The sequence below is a fragment of the Gouania willdenowi genome, chromosome 6 (genome assembly GCF_900634775.1).
Source record: "Gouania willdenowi chromosome 6, fGouWil2.1, whole genome shotgun sequence".
Lineage (NCBI taxonomy): Eukaryota > Metazoa > Chordata > Actinopteri > Blenniiformes > Gobiesocidae > Gouania > Gouania willdenowi.
Genome location: NC_041049.1, coordinates 59186950 through 59205927, shown reverse-complemented (window position 1 = coordinate 59205927; position 18978 = coordinate 59186950). Strand labels below are relative to the sequence as shown.

At 42.5% G+C, this 18978-nt stretch overlaps 1 protein-coding gene across 1 annotated transcript in view; it reads right to left on the bottom strand.

Annotated features, from left to right (window-relative positions):
- Positions 1 to 18978, bottom strand: part of LOC114464275 (ATP-dependent Clp protease ATP-binding subunit clpX-like, mitochondrial) — an 87787-nt gene that overhangs the window by 61073 nt on the left and 7736 nt on the right. The window contains exons 5-12 of the mRNA XM_028448320.1: positions 18090 to 18131; positions 14555 to 14731; positions 14317 to 14481; positions 12531 to 12619; positions 8474 to 8638; positions 8108 to 8407; positions 7299 to 7391; positions 7107 to 7213 (exon numbers count right to left, since the gene is read on the bottom strand). Of these exons, the coding sequence (XP_028304121.1) occupies positions 7107 to 7213; positions 7299 to 7391; positions 8108 to 8407; positions 8474 to 8638; positions 12531 to 12619; positions 14317 to 14481; positions 14555 to 14731; positions 18090 to 18131 (1138 nt within the window). The remainder of the gene's footprint in view (positions 1 to 7106; positions 7214 to 7298; positions 7392 to 8107; positions 8408 to 8473; positions 8639 to 12530; positions 12620 to 14316; positions 14482 to 14554; positions 14732 to 18089; positions 18132 to 18978) is intronic.

The following is an 18978-nucleotide window of genomic DNA, read 5'->3' as shown; positions in this document are numbered from 1 at the left end:
TTTAGACAAAATCGGCAAACTCTGCACTTGTGAAACATGTAGCATTGCCACTCACCAACATTTGTGGTAATCCATGGACACTGAAGCTTTGTCTCAGCCTTTCAATAGTGCCATGAGAGGCACTATTGAAAGAGAAGCTAATGAGAAAAAGAGGGCCAAATACGCTGAGCTCACCACAGAGTGCTGGAGCAACGGCTGGAGAGCCCGCTGTGAACCAGTCAAAATCGGGTGCAGCCTCCACTCTACAGACAGTGAAGGACAAGGGATTTGTCACTTGAAGTCGCTTAAAAAGTTCCGATTTTTCAACTTTGAGCGACGAGGTTGAACGTGATCTTGTCGCTCAAATTACACTTTACGTCGCTTTAGGTGAGATAACTTGAGGTTGCGTCAATTACGTTGATTTTAATGTAATCGAGTTGCTTCAGTCGCGTTTGGTGTGAAAGCGCCTAAAGCCACACAGCCCAATGTTGAACACGTGGAGACACCATCTGAGGAACAGGTTTGGTTTCATTGAACAGTCAGATAAGAGGCTTGTGATCAGTTTCAATTGTAAACTTTTGGCCATAGAGGTATTTGTCCAAAAGATCACAGCCAATCCTTTATCTAACAGTATTTCTTCTCTGCTGCTGCCAAGGGACGAGATATAAAACCAAATGGTTTTTCTGTTCCATCTTCGGTTATGTGGGATAACACTTCCCCTACACCATGTGATGAGGCATCACACGCTAACTTTAAAGCTCTCTCCCCAGAATAATGTGCCTACACATCAGCTGACTTCAATATGTCTTTTGACTTTTGAAGATTCCTCTTGATGACCAACTCCAACTCACTCCTTTCCTCAGCAGCTGATGTAACGGGGCTAGCAATGTGGAGAGATTTGGAAAGAAATGGTTGACTTTGTCACTGAAGAAGGATTGGGAACATCAACAACAGCTTTTACCTTGGCTGGTATGCGTGACTCATATCTAGTTTTGTAAACTGTTTTCCCTCAGCCAACACAGCCAATAAATCCTCTATTTTAGATGTAGGGTATTGTTCGAGCGGAGACACAAGTCGACATGTACCATCCCGCTTTAACAAAGAAACCACAGGTGCTGCCCATTATAAATACTTTACTGGCGTAATGACATTTTCTTTTTACAGTCTATCAATTTCAGCATCAACTTTAGGCTTCATGGCATAAGGGACAGGTCTGGGTGTATAATAATGGGGTATAGTACTATCAAGTAGTAGATTGAAACCCTTTTAAAGTCCCCAGTTCATCTTGTAATACTCCCTCATGCTTCTGTTGCACTTCTTCCAGTGTGAAGCGCTGTGATTGGTGTACAATATGCACCTATACCCCTTGATTTTTTTAATTTTTTATAAAAAATTATCTTCATACCAGCTTATAACAGCCAATCCATGATTTTTTTTTAAATACTACCCTTTACAAGGTACAGCAGACCATGGTTCATGCTGAACAACTCTAATAGCTACTACCTGTATGGGTGTGAAGCTTCACAGGGTATTATGCACCATGGTATCCGAGGAATGCACACCTATAAAATGCAACAACCAACCCTGATTAACATGTTGGGATTAACCCACCTTTAGGAGGTAGAGCAGACAAGGATGCCAGTTAAAAAATTGCATCCCAGGCTGGGCCAGGTCATGTATGTGTGAAGCCATAAGGGGCCCATTGTGAGGCAGCAGCGTGATTAAAGGGGACATATCATGGTTTGAAATCCTTCCTTTTTGGATATAAATCATACAGTAGTATATAAAGCAGAACTGCACTGCAGCTCCCCAGACCCCTTTTCTGATGTGCTTCTAAGACCAACTCGTTTTGGTGCGGTCTCTTTAAATGCAAATGAGACACTTCATACCCCGCCCCCTCTCCAGGTTCAACTCCACCCTGCTCGGCCATTTTTGTAGTTTGAAAGAAGAGATATGGCTACGTAGCGGCGCAGAAAAAGTTTATTCATACTTTATTTACACAATGTCAACAACGGAATACTTGTCCATCCAGCCTTACATGATTTGAGAGTCGCGGACTGCACCTTTAAGTGAAAGTAAAAGTCCCTTATGAGAGCTTTTCTCAAATTTGACACTTCGGAAGCCTCAACACAATAAAATGAGCAACAGAGAGTTGGAGGAGGTAGACTGGATAGTTTATTGTTGCCATGGTGATCAACACCAGGTTTTTTGTTATTACAAATAACCAATCAGCTCAGAATTATCAGTGAATTAAAGGGGACATATCATGGTTTTAAATCCTTCCTTTTTAGATATAAATCATACAGTTGTGGTCTATATAAAGCGGAACTGCAATGCTTGGGTCTGAATTCCTCATTATTATAGCTCCACAGGCCCCTTTTCTACCCCTTTTCTGATGTGCTTCTGAGAGCAACTTGTTTTGGTGCGGTCTCTTTAAATGCAAATGAGACACTCAATACCCCGCCCCCTCTTTAGGTGACACTCGGTTCAACTCCACACTGCTCGGCCATTTTTGTAGTTTGATAGAAGAGATACGGCTATGTAGCGGCGCATAAACTTTTTATTCAGAGGTTATTTACAAAATGTCAACAACAGAAGACTTGTCCATCCAGCCTTACATGTTCCAGCCAGAGTCTGACCCGGCGGAGCGAGATGAAAATGAAGATGATGAACCTGCAGAACCCTAACAAGTGAGCTAACACAAGCGCCGAGCTAACGCTAGCGCCAAGCTAACGTTACGAAATGCATTTTAATACAGTCTTTTCGGAGACAAAAACGGCAAAATGAAATGACTAATGAAAACTTTAGACTTAAATTAAATCACGTAGGCCATATCATCAAGGATCTAAAACGAGCACACAGCGCTAACATATGAAGACGTTGCAACTGCTAATGCTAACAAAACAATGACAGGGACGTCTTATCATCACACTTTTTAGCGTTATTTACAGCTTACCGAAGTGCTCTGTTTGTCGTCTCCAAAGATAGAAGGAATTGAACCCTCAATCACTCGAAGTCTTTTGGCAAATCCTTCTTTATACTGGTGGAGGTTGCAGAAGCAGTCATCCTTGAAGTGCTTCGCGCACACAAAAATGACCTTACCCACAGATGTGGGTACATTTCCGTGAAAAATAAAACTCAACCAGGCACTTTGAAAAGGTTCTGATGCTGGGAGACGGTGTAATGAAGCGTGTGGGTTACTACATCCAACAACCAAACATTTTGATTTCTCCTCTCGTAACTTCTGCATCCTGGAGCTTGGACTACAAAATAAAAGCGAGAAATAAAAATGGCGGATTGCTCGAAGTGTTGGGCCTGGAGTCGATGTCCTAATTTGGCAGTTCCGCTGACGTTATTGTTCAAAAAACGTAAGAGAGAATCGAAAAATCGAAACAGATTGAAAAATATGACCAAAACAGAATATAAAGATATCAACGGAGCACCTGAAGAGATTAATTTGAACTTTTCTGTGCTTCTAAACAATCTAAATATACATCAAAATGCATTTAACACTAGAAGTCCCACAGAGGTGTCAAATGAACTTTTTACCTATAAAACCCAGAGAGGTGTCATTTGACCCAAAGAGAACACAAAAATTATTTATTTTTAATGACAGTGTGGTGTGAGAAATGTGCAAAAGAACAACTGTGATTTGTTTTCAATGGTTTTTATTTAGAAGAATCTCCTTCATCCTCTTATTGAGACTCGTGACATACTTGGCACTGCCACGGTATCTCTCTCCTACATTTGCCACATGTGTATTTGTGGCAATGAACACATCGCACAGTTGCGCGATTGCTCTTGCAGCAATGGTTGATCTGACACTTAGCCCTTTTCCCAGGGCCAGGTGTAGGCGGTTGTTGTTGGCGCAGTTGCTCTTTGAGTGCCTTCTTTTCACTCACATGAGAGTTAGCCAACTCTCTTGCTAGCTGAACCAGGAAGTCCACCCGTCTCTCCTGCACCCCGGTGCATGCTTGATAAAGCAGATGTGCATTGAGTGCCGCCATGTCGATCATGTTGTAGAACACGGCGACTGGCCATCGCCGTGTTCCTGTGCGCACACTGTACTCCCGCACCATCTGGTCCATCACATCCACTCCGCACTTTGTGGTGTTGTATTGGGTGATGGTGTTTGGCTTCCTTTTGATGGTTTCCTCAGTCTCAACCACGCTGTGCATGCTGCTGAGAATGTAGACGGTCTTTTTTCGTTTGGGCGCATACACCGTCAGCGTGGCACCAGTGGTGGAAAACACCTAAAAAAGAAGAAATTGTTGTTATTATAGCGGTTTTAAACACAATGACACACTCAGAGGTGTTGATGGAATAAAAAAGACCAACAACATACCTGAGTGGTGAATTCCTTGCGGTCCATCTTTCTAGTTGACTGAGGAATTTCCCGGCGAATCTTGTTGACTGTCCCGAGGATGGTGGTTTTCCGGCTGAGCAGTCGTCGTGCAAGTGTCAGTGATGTAAAGAAATTGTCCGTGGTGACCGTCCTGCCTTTGTCCATAAATGGTTCCATCAGCTTCATCACCACACTCTCAGAAAGTCTCTCCTCACTGGGACGACTGGGGTCCTTTCCAAGATATGGGAGGACATTGCAGATGTACTTTGTTTTCAAATCACAAGCCACCCAAAACTTTATGCCAAATTTGTCGGGTTTTGTTGCAATGTACTGCAGGAAACAGCAGCGAGTCTTCGATGGGAAAAGCTGTTCATCAATTGTGATGTGTCGACCAGGGTTGTAGCATGTGATGCAGTTGGTAACAAACGATCCCCACACATCCGAAATTGCAGCAAACTTATCTGTCTGCACTCGCTCACTGCGCGTAAACATGTCATCAAATCGTAGGTGACGCATGATGTCTTGGAAACGGTTTCGTGACATAATTCCAGTGATAAGTGGGTTTCCCAGGCATGCTGACCAGCTGTCACGCAGAGATGGAACCTTGGTCACCCCCCTCAAAATAATAACAGAAATAAATGCCATTAGTTCATGGAGGATCATGAACCAGTCCGTCTGCTCCGTTTGCCGTGCATGCTGAATAGTCCATTCTTGAATGGGACGGAGCATGCCAACAGTAATGAAACAGAGGAAGCTCTGAAGGCGACTCCTGATTCTTCTTCTGGCCTTTGCTGTTGGCTCTCCATCTGCAGCGTACGGTTCCATTGGAGTGAAACGGAGAATTGTACCCACATGTTCTTCATGCCACACTGTGCCCTCTTTCGCCGTCTCTGTGGGCTCACTCTCCAACCGAGCTCTCTTTTCCAGATGAGGAGCAGTCGCGTCATCTGCAATGTGAACAAATTCAAATTATTCTTTTCTTCGGTTTTAAATAAAAATAAAGTCAGGAAATGAAAATAGGATGTTTGGGAAATCTAACCTGAAGACAGCTCAGAGTCCGAATCCGAATTTGGCTGAAGGTTTATGTCCTCCCCATCTGAGTCACAAGGGTTTGCATTGTTCAGGATCAATTCCAACGCTTCTTGAGTGGTAAACCTTCTCTGCATTTTGAGTAGAATAAGTGTGGAGTGTCAGCAGGTGGAAGCAGCCAGCTATTTATTCCCCACAGCACAAAAGGCTGCATGACAACATGGTATTCCAGTGGTGTCCAATTCCGGTCCTCGAGGGCCGCTAATCAGCACACCTTATTCAAATGATCATCCAGCTCTGCAGAAGCCTGATAATCATTTGAATCAGGTGTGTTGGAAGAGGTGACTCTGTTTCTTTCAATGTTTGTAGTCTGTGTTTGTTCTCCCCCAGCATCAAGCAGAACGAGTTAATAAACGGGGCATTGTGACTTTAGCTTCCAGGGCACTTCCCCCTAACATTCCAGACTTCCATTGTTAGAGTCAGGCTCTCCCCCCTGCTGATTTCTCAGGTGATTCATTTACAAATGAATAGAGGCAAATTGTAGCCATCAGATTCGTCAGTTTGGTCCTAGAGTTCATTTGACCCTGCTCTGGGACTTCTGGGGGGATATAGAAATCCCTGGGACTTCTAGTGTTAAGTACTAAAAAAGTGGATTTAGCATGATTTGTCCCCTTTAAGTGTTAAATTCCTTGTTAAAGGCAGGGACAAGGCTGGTTTATAGCAGTGAGTGCTAACTGATATGTGTAAGTCACATGTTACATACTTGTACTTCGGTAAACGTACCAATAACACCGTGGGTTGAACATACGGCAACCATACGAATAGACCATTCCATCAAAAAATGTGCAGGATTAACATCCTCTAGGATTTTCAAAATAAAACAACAAATAATAACATTTGCGTCCCAAACTTTACAGGAATTTAATAACTTATTCACACTGTTACATATGTTTTGTTATAATTTATAATATTAAACAATATAATATATAATGATGTTATGTCTAATATGTCCAACCTGTCATGTGGAGTAGCCCAGGGCTCTGTTCTAGAGCCAAATTTGTTTTTATTGTACCTGATGCCTCATGGTTGGTTGATCCATGGTTTTAAAAATAAAATGTGTCTTATCATTTTTATGCTGATGATATCAAGTTGTACTGCTCCTTTAATGACTGAGAGTTTCACTTTTTAAAAGAGGACACTAATCACAGATAATGACCTTTTACAGATGATTAAAAGCTTCTCATTGTTTCTGGAACTTGTAATTAGTTGCACATCACACGCTCCCATAACGTTCACGTGCTTCCCTACAGCCAATCATCACTAAGAGAAAACAAAAGAAACTTGCTACAAATATTTTAATGAATAAAACTGTATTTTCTTTATATAGATAAAATGTTAACAATCCCCAGAGATTGAAATACTTTATAAAGGTGAACACCACTACAGATTAGGATCCGAAGCACAGGACCAAAGGTTGTTGTTCTCTCTTCAACTTGTTCATATGAAAACATGGACAGCTCATCAGTCAGGGACTTGAGGTGGAACCCACAGTTCAGTGTCATATGATCAAGTTGTTAGCAGCGTCCGCCTGTTGGGGCCAGAGTCGTACTCCTTTTCTGGCGACGCTTTAGCTGGAGCTCTGAAAGCAGTCAACAGTCAGGGTGAAAAATGTGTTTAAGTGGTGGGCGGGGCTACCTCACCACTCATGTGCCCATGTGAAGTGATAAATCTTAGTTTACTCTTAAACACACACCTGATGTATCTTGGCTGTGACTTTCCCAGAACCACCTCCCTGTCCAGCTCCACAGCCATGATGTCAGAGTGTGGAACCTCGAACATGGGCTCCAGAAGCAGCTTTTCCTGCATGATATGATGGAGAGAATTCACTACACTGTAAAAACACCAGACACACTCAGCATTTTGGTAGAGGTTACACAATACAAACCATGATAGATCGAAGTCCACGAGCTCCTGTTTTTCTCTCCAAAGCCATCCTGGCAATGGCTCTCAGAGCATCCTGACTCACATTCAGCTCACACTGAAACAAAAACAGTAAAAAAGCAATTTTAGTCCAATGTTGAGGGCAATTTTTTAAAAACATCCATATCTCAAACATAGTAAAAAAACGGCACAACGGCAATGACTCCAGAAAAAACAATTTCGCGCTTCTCATTTTCGAACTCCATCAAGGTATTGATACCCTGAAGCCGCGCACCAAATTTGGTTATCCTATTTTAAACGGTTTCTAAGAAAAACTGTGCCCTTTGAAGATACCTCAAACTGAGTTAAAAAAAAACAAAAAACAAGGGCAATAACTCCGGAAAAAATAATTATGCTTTTCTCATTTTCGAACTATATCAAGGTATTGATACCCTGAAGCCACACACCGAATTTGGTTATCCTATCTTGAACAGTTTAGCAGAAAAGCTGTCCCCTTTGAAGATACCTCGAAAAGAGTAAAAAGAACAGCACAAGGGCAATAACTCCGGAAGAAATAATTGCGCACTTCTCATTTTCGAACTCCATCAAGGTATTGATACCCTTGAGCCACACACCGAATTTTGTTATCGTATTTTGAACTATTTCTGAGAAAAGCTGTTCCTTTTAACTCGATCGGACAGACGCACGGACGGAGCTCAAACCTTTATCCCCCTTCCACATTCGTGCAGGGGAATAATAATGTGCCAGAATATGTTTTTTTTTTTTTTTTTTTGAGAATCACAGCAGTTTTACTAGTCCTATCAGAGCTCTTACCTTATCCATGCTGAACAAAGCCTGGTACTGTGGTACCACACCGTTGCGAGGTTCAGTCAAGATCCTGACGAGTGTGTCTTCATCTAGGCTGTGAAGAGGAACGACGATGGGGAGGCGACCCACAAACTCTGGGATCATCCCAAAGTCGATGAGATCTCTGGCCTCCACGTGTTCCAGGAGCCGGTCCATCTCCTCATTCTCAGCCACTGTGTCCGTCTCTCCACTGCTATTGGCTAGATCTGCTGCGGCTGCTGCACGGCGCCCTTTGCCCAGGTTGGAAGGCATTCTAAAACCGAAACACTGAACAGACATCCAGTCAGTCAGAGACATTCAGTAGCAGGAGTCTGGGTTGAAGCAGAAACAAACCTTTTCATTCGTTCTTCTGCTGATTATTCTGTCCAGTCCATTGAAGGCACCAGATGCAACAAACAGAATGTTTGTTGTGTCCACCTGCACCGTCGCTCCTCGAAGTTTCCTCCCGTTTTTCTCAGGAACATTGACAATGGTGCCTTCCAGAAGTTTGAGCAAACCCTATAAAGAAAAAAGGAGAAAACTGAACATCAAACCAAGGCTGCAATGATTAGTCGACATAATCGATAATGTAGACTACAAAGATTTGAAGCATATTTTTATGACAGACCCTTATGGATAGAGATACAACAAGGACCGTGATGTCGCCCGGTATGGTGCAACCAGGGCCCCACCCTGGAGCCAGGCCTGGGGTCTGGGCTCGAATGCGAGCGCCTGGTGGTCGGGCCTTTGCCCACGTGGCCCGGCTGGGCTAAGCTCGAAAGGCTAACCACCCACCACCCGCAGAGGAATTCGTAGGGGTCGGGTGCAGAGAGGACTGGGTGGCGCTCGAGAGGGGGTGACTCAGTGGCCCGGTCCCCAACCACAGCTTCTGGCTGTTGGGACGTGGCATGTCACCTTGGTGGGGGAGAAGGAACCTGAGCTTGTGCGGGAGGTTGAGAGTTACGGGCTAGATATAGTCGGGCTCACCTCCAGGCACAGCTTGGGCTCGGGATCCCAACTCCTGGAGAGAGGCTGGAAGCTCCACTTCTCTGGCGCCCACCCCAGCCCACTCCAGCGGCAGGCTGGTATGGGCTTGCTTGTTGTCCCCCAGCTCAGCCGCCACGTGTTGGAGTTCACCCCAGTGAATGAGAGAGTCACGTCCCTACGCCTTCGGGTTGGGGACAGGTCTCTCACTGTTGTTTTGGCCTAAGGGCCCAACATTGATGCAGAGTACCCGGCCTTCTTGGAGTCCCTGGGAAGGGTACGAGATGGTGTCCTGACTGTGGTCGTAAAGTCTCTGGTGCCTGTCGCGGCGGCTATCCCCGAACCCGGTGGTGGCGCCCAAAAGTAAGGGATGCCGTCAAGCAAAAGAAGGAGGACTACCTGGCCTTGTTGGATGGTAGGACTCCGGAGGCAGCTGAGAGGTACCGGCAGGCCAAGCGTGCTGCAGCCTGTGCGGCCGCAGAGGCAAAAACTCGGGTCTGGGAGTAGTTCGGAGAAGTCATGGCGGAGGTGGAGATTCTGGCAAATCGTCCAGCGCCTCAGGAGGGGGAAGCAGGGCTTCACCAACACTGTTTACAGTGCAGGGGGGAGCTGCTGATGTCAACTGGGGATGTTGTCGGGTGGTGGAAGGAGTACTTCGAGGGTCTCCTCAATCCCACTGTCACGTCTTCCGATGAGGAAGCAGAAGCTGGGGATTCAGAGGCGGACTTGCCCATCACCCGGGCTGAAGTTACCGAGGTGGTTGGAAAGCTCCTCGGAGGTCAGGCTCCAGGGGTGGATGAGATTCGTCCTGAGTAGCTTAAGTCTCTGGATGTTGTAGGACTGTCTTGGTTGACACGTCTCTGCAACATTGCGTGGCATTCGGGGACAGTGCCTCTGTATTGGCAGACCGGGCTGGTGGTCCCTCTCTTGGAGGGTGTGCTCCAACTAGAGAGGGATCACACTCCTCATCCTCCCCGGTAAGGTCTACTCCAGGGTGCTGGAGAGGAGGATCCGGCCGATAGTCGAACCTCGGATTCAGGAGGAACAATGCAGTTTTCGTCGCGGCACACTGGACCAGCCCTATACCCTTCTGCGGGTGCTTGAGGGTTTGTGGGAGTTCGCCCAACCAGTCCACATGTGCTTAGTAGATCTATAGAAGAGGTTCGACCGTGTCCCTCGTGGTGCCCTGTGGGGGGTGCTCTGGGAGCATGGGGCCCGGTGCCCTCTGCTAAAAGCTCTCCGTTCCCTGTATGACCGCAGCAGGAGTCTGGTTCGCATTGCCGGCAGTAAGTCAGACCTGTTTCCAGTGCATGTTGGTCTCCGCCAGAGCTGCCCTTTGTCATTGTTCTGTTCATTACTTTTATGGACATAATTTTTAAGCGCAGCCAGGGACCGGAGGGAGTCCGATTTGGGAACCTCAGGATATCATCTCTGCTGTTTGCAGATGATGTTGTTCTGTTGGCGTCATCAAATCAGGACCTTCAGCGTGCACTGGGGTGGTTTGCAGCCGAGTGTGAAGCGGCCGGGATGACAGCACCTCCAAAACAGAGGCCATGGTTCTCCACCGGGAAAAGGTGACTTCCCTTTTCCGGGTCGGTGGAGAGTCCTCGCCTCAAGTGGAGGAGTTCAAGTATCTCGGGGTCGTGTTTACGAGTGAGGGACGGATGGAGCATGAGATCGATAGACGGATCGGTGTGGCGTCAGCACTGATGCGGTCGCTGTATCGAACTGTTGTAGTGAAAAGGGAGCTGAGTCGAGGGGCAAAGCTCTCAATTTACCAACCTTACCAAACCATGAGATTTGGGTAATGACCGATAGGACAAGATCGTGGATACAGGCGGCCGAAATGAGTTTCCTTTGCAGGGTGGCTGGACGCACCCTTCGAGATAGGGTGAGAAGCTCAGTCACCCGGGAGGAGCTCGGAGTAGAGTCGCTGCTCCTTCACGTAGAAAGGAGCCAGCTGAGGTGGCTTGGGCATTTGTTTCGGATGCCTCCTGGTCGCCTCCCTCGGGAGGTGTTTCAGGCATGTCCTATTAGGAAGAGGCCTCGTGGAAGGCCCAGGACACGCTGAAGGGACTGTCTATGAGCTGGCCTGGTGTTGCCTTGGGGTTCCCCCAGAACGGCTGGAGGAGGTGTGCGTGGATTGGGAGGTCTGGGCATCTCTGCTGAGACTGCTGCCTCCGCGACCAGGCCCCGAATAAAGCGGAAGAAAATGGATGGATGGATGAATGGATGGATGAATGGATTTTTATGACGTCGACGCATCGTTTAATCTTGTAAATTAATGATAAAATCCAGCCGGTGACCACTTCCTGCTTTCTTTCTACTGCAGTACCTTACATTGACTGATAGAGCAGTGTGAAACCACCAAATTTGTGCAAGTAAACAGCAAGGAAGAAGAATGGAGGAGAGAGGAAAAAAACTGAAGCTTAAACCCAACCTTAAGTTTCTAAAGCTTCAGAACTTTTCACCGAAAACAAAGCAGTGAAACACGTAAAGTGTAAACTTTGAAATTCACCTCTCAGTAATTAAAGCATGACGGAGATACATGGAGGGAGGGAACCCCCAAACAGAACCAGCGGAGCCCTGGATTGTACACAGACCCAGCAAATATTGACATCACTACCACTGATATTTACCTAATCTTTCATTTCTAATCACATGCTAATGTGTTTGTAGTCTGTAATTCAAAAAGGTAATAAATATTAATAGGTTTTATTAGGTCTGTGTGTACGTCTGAAAGCATGTTTATCACTGAACTCATTACTGAGTTAGTGATAAATATTGAGTATTATTTTCTCCTGATACTAGCGTTTATTCTGAACTATAATCCTCTTTAATTTATCATCAACTATGTGATTTGGATAACATTAATTAGACATTTATTAACTTGTAAGGATTCTTTCAAACAATGTGTTATTATTTATTTCATTTTATGAACTTGATTTAAGTAAAAGCAGCTCTGTGATTGGTTTAAACCTCATTATCTCCATAACCTGCAGGTTAGCTCCAACTTTTTAAAGTTACTTATTTACTTTCTTTGTTTACTATTACTGCTTTGTTCTTACACTTTAAGTTTGTGATATTCAATTTATTCATGATTTTATTGTGATTTCAATGATATTTTAAGTGATAAATATAACAACTACACTACAAATACGTGTTTTATGTCATTTTAATTCCTCTATAAAACATGCTGTTACAGTACAAGAGGAACACATTCACAGGTGTTAGGATTTAAGCAGGTGTTAAAATAACATAAAATATGTGCTTAAAAACAGAAAAATAATCGTGACCAGTCAACTAATCGAAAAAATGATCAATAGATTAGTCGACTACAAAAATAATCGTTAGTTGCAGCTCTAGATCAAACACTGTTACTGGCCAAAACAAATAACTGATGAATGCAATGTGGATAAATTCTGACCTGTTGAACTCCTTCCCCCCCAACGTCTCTCAGTTGATGAATTCCTGGAACGCTGCCTATCTTGTCCACCTCGTCTAGAAACACAACACCTGCATAACAAAGACAGTGCGACAACTTTAACATCTTCAACAGCCCTGAAAACCTTAAAAGCAGCTCACAAATCACAACAATACTTGGTATAATGGAACATTGATATAACTGACGTCACTGCTAGAAAATCAACTTTTCATTTCATTAAATTAGTAAATTAAATTGAAGCTAATATTTGGTGCTTTCCATTAGTCTTTTTAGGCCCGGCTACCAGACTCAAAACGCCACTCACTTTGTTGTTTTTCTTGTTGATGTTGTGTACACTAGTTAAAATCACTACTCCTTTGTTATTCGTGAATGGATCGGGCTGAAATTTGGTAGGTATAATCTATGGATGTGTATGCATTGACGCTCAAAGCTCAATTATTGAATCGGAGCCCCAAAAAAAAAAAATCTAGGGTTAATTTCTCTTTTATTTGCCAGTCAAATATTATGACGATTTGTGGTACAGAATCATTGGCGCATACCAATATATAAATGGGGCCCATTACCCCGTACGTGTCACAGGGGCACCAGGGGACCCCATTTTTCAAATGACTACTCCTCTGTTAGTTCTCGTTAGATCAAAATGCAGTTTAGTATGAATACTAAATGCCCTGAGCCCCTGTTTTGAAATGGGACCCGGGGACCCACCCCCTATTTCCGGTAATTTACCAATTTATGGTAGACATAGTTGTGTGATATATTGTTTCAACGGTAACTCAACATAGATTACGATTATGCCTCACGCGGGCCCCGGCCGTAGTTCATCCGAACGAGTTTTTTCAGTTATTACTTGACCAAATCAATGTAGTTACATGTGCCAATAAAATTAGTGCTGTCAAGAGAATTTTTAAAAATGTGCAATTAAATAATGTAATTAATGACGTGCTTTGTAATTAATTAATCTCTTTTTTTAATCGCCCTCAACTTGAGATATTTCCATTTAAAATCACATTATTGTGGCAGATCAAAATATTAATAAATAACAATGTCCTCATAAAATAATTTATTGTTTTTCATTCCTCTGTATTTGAGTCTATAGTCCCAAGGGTTACATGTCATATTGATGTGTACTTAAGTTAATCTCCAAATAATAGAAAATACAAATGAAATAAAATGTCATATGTAGTGCTATAAGTGAGCACATCATAAACAAAAAGAACACTTTTCTGACAATTAACTTGTTGCTTTTTCTTTCCTTCAGATAATATTTATCATGGCATGCTGGCAGCATGTAGCAGTTAGCACTGTCCAAGTGTCCGTGCTAGCTGTCCGTGCTAGACGCTACATTGATGTGGTAGCGAGGGCTACAAAGCTCCAATGAAAAGGCAAACTCTTTCTTGCACAATTTACTCACAGCTAGGCTTCAGTTTTCCATCTGGTGTTTTAAAAAGCCAAAATAAAGCTGAGAAGCTCAGTAGTCTACCATCTTGTATTATATTTTGTACATCAGTATTATGGGTATACTGGGAACTCTTGAAATAAGGTTCCGCGTTGTTTGGAGTGTTAAAAACGTGATTAACTGTTGTTTTTTTTATCACGTTACTTTTTCCTGTGATTAATTAATTGCAAGTAACGCGTTAAAGTGACAGCCCTAAATAAAAGAGGTTCTGGCTGCAGACCTCCGCTGCAAAATTCTCTATAATTATTTTTGTGTTTAAACAGTGTTTATGTTGTGGTTCAGAGTAGTGTATGAATACAGTCCTCTGCACACCTTGTTGTGCTTTCTCCACAGAGTAGTTAGCATTCTGCAGGAGTTTAGCGATGACCGACTCAATGTCTTCACCAACGTAACCAGCCTGAGTCAGTGTGGTGCAGTCACAGATGGCGAAGGGGACATCCAAGCAGTGCGCCAGCGTCTGTGCCAACAGTGTTTTTCCTGTGGGTGAGAAAGAGAAAATGAGGTCATGCTACAGACTGACCCTGACAGAAACACAGTTGACAACACAAACCTGAACCAGTTGGACCCAGGAGGATAATGTTGCTCTTTTCCAGTTTAATATCAGTGTGTTGTGAGTCCTGGACCTCACCCCCCCTCCTCTCCTGGGGGGCCTGCTGGCTGGCCTGCTGCTGCATGGATGCTCCCAAAGCATTTCCATGAGGGCTGATTCCTGCGATCTGCAGCAGCTCTGCAACAGGAACCAACCATAGGAGTGAGATCCACAAAGCAAACACTAACTTAACGGCTTTCCACGCACGGTTAAAAATATAAAAGCTCTCGTCTGTATCAGTGTGGAGTTGCTACGTAAGAGAAGGTTGGACTTTATTTATTTATTTATTTTACTTTCTAAAGAGTGGTGCTGGCAGTTGCTTGCAGGCTAGATCATCAGGCTAAAAATGAAAAATCAAGATTCAATGCAATTAGAAAAGGAGTCCAACGCTCCTCAAAGCAGGTTATTTTATTTTTTCTGAGCGCAGACATCTTTTTCATGGAAATAAATTCTATGAGGAGATTTCGCCATTGGTTTATGTTTAAGGATTTTTTATCTTTCCAATTCACTAATATTGTTTTTTTTGCTATGGCAAGTGCCGCAAGGATGGATTGTGATTGGTTTGCTGGAATATCAAGCATTGTCAGGTCTCCTAACAGACATAGATTTGGAGATAGAGGAATCCTGCAGTCCAAAATGGAGGACAGTTTTTCAGTAATTAGAAACCAAAACTGTTGAACTGGCGAACAAAGCCATACGGCATGTAAATATGAATCAGCTGTTCTCTGGGTGCACTGAGAGCAGATGTCTGTTGGGGAGAAGCCCATTTTATACATTTTCTGTTGGGTAGTGTGGGATCTGTGGAGGACCTTGTATTGAATTAGCTGAATATTTGTGTTTTTAGTCATCATTAAGGTATTGCAACAAATTTCTGTCCAGAAATCGGTGTTCGTGGTGATTGAGAGTTCAGCTTCCCATTTAGCAATTGGTAAGTGATTAGAGTTAGTGTTCAAGAGTGCTCTGTATATTTTTGAGAGTTTTTTTGTTTTTGTTGAGATTTTTTTCATATATATGGCCAGTTCTGGAGGTTGCAAGGTGATTAAATCTATTGCCGTATTTTTCTTAATTGTCTCTGTTACTTGTAGGTATTGAAGAAAATTACTTTTATTTATATTAAATGTTTGGGTTAGATTGTTATATGTCCTGAGCTTATCATTTTCGAAGAGGTCTTGGAGATGAATAATTCCGCTATCTTCCAATGTTTTTAGATAGAGCGGTGTTTTTCTGTTTCTAAAGTCAGGGTTGTGCCAGATTGGAGACAGCATGCTAATTTTTAATTGAACATTTGTAATGTCTAGGGCTTTCCACCACGCAGTCAGGGTGGAGGCAATCAGTGGGTTTTTAAAGCAGTTATGACGTTTGAGGGTCACAGTGATAAAAGGGAGATCAGAGAGTTTAATATGTTTGCAGTCTTGCTGTTCTATTTCTAGCCAGGTGTTGTGGTATTCTTTTGGTTTTAGCCATTCTGTTAAATAAAGAATTTGGTTTGCTAGGTAATAATGCGTGAAATTAGGGGCTTCCAACCCTCCCTCGCTTTTATTTTTTTGAAGAGTTGAAAGGCTTATTTTGGGTTTTTTATTCCTAGCATAGAATTTTGTAATTGCAGAATCTAATCTTTTGAACCATTGTGTCGGTGGTTTCAGTGGGATCATAGAGAACAGATAGTTTATTTTAGGTAAGATTTTCATTTTAACTGAGGCTGTTCTGCCTAGGAGTGAGATGGGGAGATTGTTCCATCTCCGCAGGTCTTCTGTGACTTTATCCAACAGTGGGTCTAGGTTCAGTTTAATTAATTCATTTAGGTTTGGTGATATATTTAAGCCTAGATATTTAATTATATTTGTGGGGGAGGGGTATTGTGGGTTTTGGGTTGCTGGGTTCCATTAATTTTTCGTTAAAGGAAGGATTGATGATTTTGACCAGTTAATGGAATAGTCTGATAGTTTAGAGAAGCTGTTTATTAGTTTAAATAATTCTTCTAATGAGGATTGGGGTTCTTCCAAATAGAGTAAAATATCATCCGCATAAAGATTAATTTTGTGTTCTGAGATGGATGAGTGGATTCCTTTAATAACAGAGTTCTGACGAACAGCTGCTGCGAGAGGTTCAACAAATATTGCAAAAAGCAAAGGTGAGAGTGGGCAACCCTGTCTCGTTCCCCTCTGCAGTGTGAAGCTTTTGGATGTTATTTTGTTTGTGGTTACTGAGGCCTTAGGTTTAGAGTATAGGGTGGAGATCCATTGTATGAATGATTCTCCAAAGCCAAATTTGCCAAGGACAGCAAGGAGGAATGACCAGTTGACTCTATCGAATGCTTTTTCTGCGTCTAGTGACAAGATTATTGTTTTCTTTTTAGAGTTCTGTGCCATGTTGATCAAGTTAAACAGCCTTCTAACATTGTCTGTGGAGTGTCTATTTTTAATAAATCCTGTCTGGTCTTGGTATATAATTGACTGTACTACTTTCTCTAACCTGGAAGTGAGTGCTTTGGAAATAATTTTTATGTCTGTGTTAATAAGTGAGATGGGACGGTAACTTGAGGGTAACATGGGGTTTTTTGTCTGGTTTAAGTAGTAATTTAATGTTTGCTGTATTCATGTGACCTCCTACATAACCTTTATTTTTAATCTCTGTTACTCTGAAAAAATAGCGGAGCCAGCATTGACCAGAAATGTTTTAGGAATTCAGCAGAGAACCCATCTGGACCAGGTGCTTTGCCTGAAGGTTGGACTTTAAATAGCACAAGTCTGCTAATCTAGGCTGACATCAGGGGAAGGTATGAACACTATGCTACGTCAGTGTTAATCAATTGGGGGTACGCAATAGCACTACAGGTCGTACGAGAGAGAGAGAGAGAGAGAGAGAGAGATTAACAAATAAAGCATCAGTCCCACCCCAGGCATGATATGACCGGAAATGATAAAAACTATAGAAATAAATCTATTCGAGAGCCACTAAAGGTGTTTTTCAACCTTGGTGTCAGGAGTTTAAATGGGGCCGCTTAAAATTTCTGAAAAATCAAAATAGATTTTTTAATTTTATGAAATTAAAACACACAATCTTAAACAACTGTCTATACTTTTACTTTGTGAATCTAGTTAAAAAAAAAGTAGTAAAAATAAATAAATAAATCTCAGCTCAAACATGATCAAAAACTAAATCCAGATAAAATTGTCTTTGCGGTCGCCAGAAATTCTTGATATTCAAAATGGGATCACGATCCAAAAAAGGTTGGGAGGTTAACCATAACCACTTATTTACAAACGGTGATTATTTAAAATGTGTGTTGTGTTTTTAAAAATCTTGTAGTCGGACAAAGGAAACCACTATGCTACATCAACAGTGCAGTCATCTGGGGCTTATTTCTCACAGTGCTCTGTACATTTTGGCATTTGCACATGAACATGATAATAAAAAATATTATTAATAATGATAGGGTGGGATGTGACTTTTTAAAAGAACTGAGAGAAGAAGACAAGGAGGACCTGTCACTTACTTTTGAATCTGTATTCATCCTGCAGTCGTCTCATCTCTAGCTCTACAGGGAGAGAATGAGAGTGGTTACAATAACATTACTGCTATCATTATCATTAGACAATATCAGTGCAGTCCGCAAAAGGCAAATTGGACTGAGAGACTTTGTCTTCACTCAGGGAGGTTCAATATAAACACTCAAATGTCAGAAAAAACATTGAAGTAAAATTGTACATTTTTAGTAAACTAGTTTGTCTAGTGTAAAACCATTTTGGTTCTGGACTCAAACAGTAACTAAATGTAACTGAACATTTTATATTCATATCCTGCAACTGTGACACTGTGATTAAACATGCAGTCAAATTAGCCATATACAGGTCTTAACTAGCTACTGTGACACTGTACACTCTGTGATCATAGTTTTGTTTCCAAAACATCAACTTCAATAACTTCGTTATTTGCTGGAGAATGAAAATTATTTCTCACATATTTATCTTTGGACAGCAATGCTGGCCAAAGACAAATATGTATTGGCATTCAAATATAGGAATTTTGATGATTCTGGTGAGTTATGGTTCCCATTAGGTTTTTAGTTGATGCAGTAGCACCAACACCAGGGGACATTTTTAAAAGTTAGGAGCGCTTCAGTTGGAAAAGCAACTAAAGGCTGCAACATGAAGGCGAATAAACAATGCGTGCATGGAAAAGGATTGTGTAAAAACACACAAATTAGAAGATCAACCGACATGTAAATAAGAACAAGTATTTTTGGCTTCAAATGGGCCCATGGGTTACGTTTTACGATGTCAGTAAAACTGGTTTCTTATGCATGTCAAAGTCCCTTCAGCACTAAGACATGAGAATCACATCTAGGTCAAAAATCTGCAAAGTGTGCAAACCTTCTTCATATA